A 5632-nucleotide genomic window follows, 5' to 3' on the forward strand; every position below is an offset into this window, starting at 1 on the left:
AAAATACTAAGCTTCATGGGGACAGAAAGTTTTTTCTCCAAGTCCCTCTTTCCCCTTAGCTTTGCCTGAATGTATTACTTGATGTTAAATTAGGCAAAGGTGAAGGCACTGTTTAGGGTCTTCAGCAGAAAGTAGAATCCTAGAATATCCCACAAATAGAAGACAACTTGAGAACTATAAAAGAAAGAAAAGGCCTTGTTCCCATAGCCCACGAGAGGGTTGAGCTCAGCAATACACTCCACATGGCTCAGGAGCTTCTGGCAAAGCACAGAGCCATCAGAGAGAGGGTCCCAGAGAGCAGAGAGAGACTCTGCTGACATGGCCAGCCCAGCGCCTCATCCCATCCATAACCCTACTGCCCTGCAATGACTCTCTTCCCAGCAATAAAATCTGGGTCACAGGAGTTGGAGCTCTAGCCATCACTTGTCTCTAATAAATAACTCCCATTGATTTTCCAGCTCAGGGCCTCACCACTCCTTCACCGTAAGGGCCAGGGGGCAGACCTGGAAAATCCCTCACACATTATTGGTGCTCTTCCTCCCCTATCCTCACCCAAAGTGCATATAAACCCTGAATAGCCTGGAGTCTAAGGGTGTAAATATCAGACGCTAGGGGGACAGCCACTGTGTTGTCTGCTGCCCTCATCCTGGTCACTGCTAATGCTATAATAGCCTTAGGCCAGGAATATGAACAAGCTGCTGCTTTGGGTCTCTGTCCTCACCAGCCTCCTGGAAGCCTTTGCTCACACAGGTAAGGAGGTCAAGAAATGGTCAAGAATCATAAAGTGAGAAAATAGGTTGAAGCTGAGACATCTTTTCTCTGCATTTATGCTGAAGGTCATTATCTTTCTTTCTTTCTTTTTCCCACAGACCTCAGTGGGAAGGTGTTTGTATTTCCTAGAGAATCTGTTACTGATCATGTAAACTTGATCACACAGCTGGAGAAGCCTCTACAGAACTTTACCTTGTGTTTTCGAGCCTACAGTGATCTCTCCCGTGCCTACAGCCTCTTCTCCTACAATACCCAGGGAAAGGATAATGAGCTAGTAGTTTATAAAGAAAGAGTTGGAGATTATAGTCTATATATTGGAAGACAAAAAGTTACATTCAAAGTTATTGAAAAGTTCCCGGCTCCAGTGCACATCTGTGTTAGCTGGGAGTCCTCATCAGGTATTGCTGAATTTTGGATCAATGGGACACCTTTGGTGAAAAAGGGTCTTCGACAGGGTTACTCTGTGGAAGCTCAGCCCAAGATTGTCCTGGGGCAGGAGCAGGATTCCTATGGCGGCAAGTTTGATAGGAGCCAGTCCTTTGTGGGAGAGATTGGGGATTTGTACATGTGGAACTCTGTGCTGCCCCCAGAAGAGATCCTGTCTGCCTATCAGGGTACCCCGGTCCCTGCCAATATCCTGGACTGGCGGGCTCTGAACTATGAAATCAAAGGATATGTCATAATCAAACCCCTGGTGTGGGTCTGAGGTCTTGACTCAACAAGATCACTTGAAAATGAAATGACCATCTAAGAGATCTGCTCAAAGCAACTGGATACCAGATCTTACACCTGCAGCTCTTTCTTCTTTGAATTTCCTATCTGTATATCTGCCGAATTAAAAATATATATATTGTATTATGCTACCTGCATTTGTTTAGTCCTTATCATAGTCCCATATCTTTATCTTATATCTACTACTTATCTATCTACTACTTATTTAGTAATTGCTGTTTCATTATCCTGAAAAATCAAATTGCCAAGTATGGGCAGGAAAACCTATAAGTAACTAGAAAGGTATATCACAAAACCAGGGCACTCAATGAGCAGGACAGTGGCAATACTTGAAAGCTACTAACAATCATTTTAATAACGATTCAAAATATGTGTGGAATTGCAATCACAATTCTTCTGTTTCTCCAGCTACAAATCGATCAAAAAGACGTCTGAGGTTGCATCAGGGAGACAACTATAATGAAATAAGTAAGCAATAGTTGAGAACCTAACAGCAAGTAATGAGACAGGAAGAATAAAACTAGAAGTCAGAATGAAAACCAAAAAAATATGAGACTGGGATGGTTTTGTATGAAGACAAACATAACTTTATGTCTCAAAAACCTCAGTAGGACTGTACAATACTTGATTTTCATAATGCTGTCCTGATGTCATAAAAAATGTTATACTCTGAATATTGCTTACATGAATATGCTGTCTGAAATTATTCCATGGATTCACACTTCTTACAGGACGTGATTTAAACCTCTAAATATGACATTGCCCTCCATAACCTGGTCCCACTTACTCTCTGAAATGTACACAGAGAATACACACAGAATACTCTCTGAAATGGACTTTCCATGTACATTTCAGATACAACTGTTAGTAGAGCAAGTGACATCCTAACTATCACACTGCAAAATAATTGTCAGATGCTATTACTAGTAGTTATTTTTATGGTTATGAAAAGCATGGAACACAGTGCCTGGCCCATCATCAACAGATATGAGTTGCATTCCCAGAGAAGCAAGGATCCCAGAGGGAGTTTGGGCTATATATATTGGAAATAAGACAGGCTTTTCTCACTGATAATAAGTAGAGCATGGAGTCAGTGGAATCAGAAAGATAGCATCCAGAACAGTTTCAGGATGGTAACCAATGTGATGATTTCAAACTCATGAGGCCATTTGGACAGCATGAACAGAGGCAGTAGCCAGATATGAAGAAGTAGGATAGAATCTAGAAACTCCATAATAGGGCAATGGGGTGGAAGCAGAGAGGACCAGACAGAACCTGTGAAGATTTGCTGAAGTACTTAAATGGAGCAGCAGGGGCTTCATAAGAACATTTCAACCTCATTTCTGGTGAGGTGGTAAGATGGTTTGGATATGGTTTGTTTGCCTCAACCAAACTTCATCTTGAACTTTTATTCCCAATATGGTGTTGTTGGAAGGTGAGTCCTAGTGAAAGGCGTTTGAGCTATGGGGGTGGGTCCCTCATGAATGTTTTGGTGCTATTCTCACAGTAATGAGTGAGTTCTCACTCTTATGAGAGTACATTAACTCTTGTGGGATCAGATTGGTTCTTGCCAGATTTAGCTATTATAAAACTAGGATGTCCTTTAGGTTTTGTTTTCTTTGCACATGTTCACTTCCCCTTTGACTTTCTCCACCATGTTTTGATACAACACAAAACCCCTCACCAGAAGCCAGAGGCATGATCTTGAACTTCTCAGCCTGCAGAGCAATGAGCTAAATAAACCTCTTTTCTTTATAAATCACTGAGTCTCAGATATTCTTTTATGGCAACCCAAAATGGACTAAGACAGGTAGAACTTATTTAGAACATTGAGTTGGTTAGGTAGACAGGGATTTTAGCAATATGAGAAATTATTAATTTCTGATTGACAGCTCATGAGTTAAGGCTTGCTTTATGCTTTCTTAACATTAACCACCTTTCCATAAACTTGTACTATGAGTACTAGAAGGGTCTGTCTATTCTTGCATATCAGATATTTCTATCATATTCACTAACATTGTGTTTTGGTTTAACAATCCCTTTGCCTAGGAACCTAAAACAAGTTTTAGAAATGAAACCAGTGTACTTTCAAGTGACAAAATCCATTCATTCAACTATGTATTAAGCAACTTCTCAAAAATACGCCAGGCAATGCCAGGTACTGAAAATATAATATCGAGTAAAACAATCACGGTGCTTGCTATTTTGGAATTTACATTCGAATAAGTCTGTGTTAACTACATGTGGGTTTCTCCTGACAATAATCAGCCTGTATTGTAATCCATCCCTCACATGTTTAGGCTTTCTACTATCTCAGGTTGATATCATAGTCCCCCTCTCACTTTCCCCTAAGTTAAAGGTATTATTTATTCTTGGTGATCATTTGCAACTACTTGCACAGATCTCAGGATAGAGTATTTGTCACAGGTTTCTTGTTCTTGTGAACCCTCTGCCTCTTAAAATGGCTCTTTTGAACAGAATCCAAAATGACTACATGTAAGCTCTTTCTTCTATGTTGTCTGTACTTCAGCCAAAAGAAACATTTATACATCTCTTGTCCCTATAAATTCTAGAAGTCTCAGATGGTCTTAATATAGACAACACTTTCCTATTTACACAGTGTTGCAGCTTTCTCAAGTCCTTTGAGTTGCCCAATAGCAAGAGGGATATTTCAAGCTTCCTCAGTGATTCCACAGAAGCCCCCACACTAGGCTTGAGGTTGGTAAGGAAGTAACAAATAATAATCTTCTCAAGATACAAATAGCATAACCTAATACTCCCTCAAAGCAGCAACAACAGCAAAACAGCAGCTGTCTGCAAAGAAGTTCTTTGGAGAAGTTCCTTCCTATGCCCACATTCTGCCTTCTCTGTGCACCTTGTTTTAGCCAAAAGATAGAAGAGTTGTAGAGATGGTTCTTAATCATTTCCTTCATAAATTTTTTATTTGAGTGAATCTTTGTATATTATTTTTATTATTAATATCTATCATATTGATGGCTCATTCAAAACTGAAGAGAGTCCATTTTAACATCATTTATAATAGAGATGGTGATATGGTTTGGCTGACCAAAATCTCATATTAAATTGTAGTTCCCATACTGCCCATGCGTCGTGGGAGGGACCCTGTGGGAATTAATTGAATCATGGGAGTGGCTACCCTCATGCTGTTCTCATAATACTGAGTGAGTTCTCACAAGATCTGATAGTTTTATATGGGACTTTTCCCCCCTTTCTCCACGATCCTCCTTCCTGCCACCATGTGAAGAAGGATGTGTTTGCTTCCCTTTCTTCCATAATTGTAAGTTTCCTGAAGCCTCCCCAGCACTGTGGAACTGTGAGTCAATTAAATCTCTTTCCTTTATACATTATCCACTCTTGGGCAGTTCTTTATAGCAGCATGAGAACGGACTAATAAAGATGGAATTTCTGGTAACGTCCTCTTGGCATTTTTCTCAGATACAGTTGTTGCCACAACAATGAAAGCAGCAAAAGTCACAGAGCAAACTACTTGAATAATTCAGAATCTATAAAGAAAATGGAAGGATTTGGAGGCGCAACAATCCAGGAACATAGTTGTGTAGTGATTTAACAATTACAGAGATAATCACCCCCTTTCCCATACTTGCCACTAAGGCTGGTAGATACTAGGAAACAAGTAGTACACAAGATGTACAATGAGTTGCTAAAACCAGGAGTCATCTCTAATAAGAAAAGCAATTTTTGACTCTCTCTCTATCTTATGCAAGTAAAGATCTGATTCTTATTTTTGGCTATAGAAAAACGGGTAAGAGCATTTAGCCACATAGCTTCAGGACTGGTTTTAACAGAAGTCCATAAATAATTTTCCTGGATGAGAAGGCTTGCAGGTAGTTTTCTGTGAGTTTTGTGTGGGAGACTCTGGGTGGAGCTCTGAGATTAAAGCAATGAGGCCTCTTAGTTTGGGATATGCCCTAGCTAAGACTTGAGTTGAAGTCGAAATTTAAAAAAATATTTTATCTGCACTGGATAGGATCAATGTATAGTCACATTTGGAATGCAATGTAGAGACTTTTCAGGTATTCATGAGACTTTCCATTATTTAGAAAGAATAGGTGTCCAAGACCATTCAAACGACAGAAGAAAAAAAGAA

General features: G+C 39.9%; 1 protein-coding gene across 1 annotated transcript; it reads left to right on the forward strand.

Annotated features, from left to right (window-relative positions):
- The first annotated feature begins 590 nt into the window (after positions 1-590).
- On the forward strand, positions 591-1637 carry APCS (amyloid P component, serum). Its single transcript, XM_023214401.2, has 2 exons — positions 591-750; positions 870-1637. The coding sequence occupies exons 1-2, from the start codon at positions 687-689 to the stop codon at positions 1475-1477; spliced, it is 672 nt and encodes a 223-aa protein (XP_023070169.1). The 5' UTR covers positions 591-686; the 3' UTR covers positions 1478-1637.
- The last annotated feature ends 3995 nt before the right edge of the window (positions 1638-5632 follow it).

Source organism: Piliocolobus tephrosceles, chromosome 1 (genome assembly GCF_002776525.5).
Source record: "Piliocolobus tephrosceles isolate RC106 chromosome 1, ASM277652v3, whole genome shotgun sequence".
NCBI classification, from domain to species: Eukaryota; Metazoa; Chordata; class Mammalia; order Primates; family Cercopithecidae; genus Piliocolobus; species Piliocolobus tephrosceles.

Coding starts and splice junctions, on each gene's coding strand:
- APCS (XM_023214401.2), top strand. CDS start 687: ATGAACAAGCTGCTGCTTTGGGTCTCTGTCCTCACCAGCCTCCTGGAA. Junction 751..869: donor GGAAGCCTTTGCTCACACAG/GTAAGGAGGTCA, acceptor TTTTTCCCACAG/ACCTCAGTGGGAAGGTGTTT.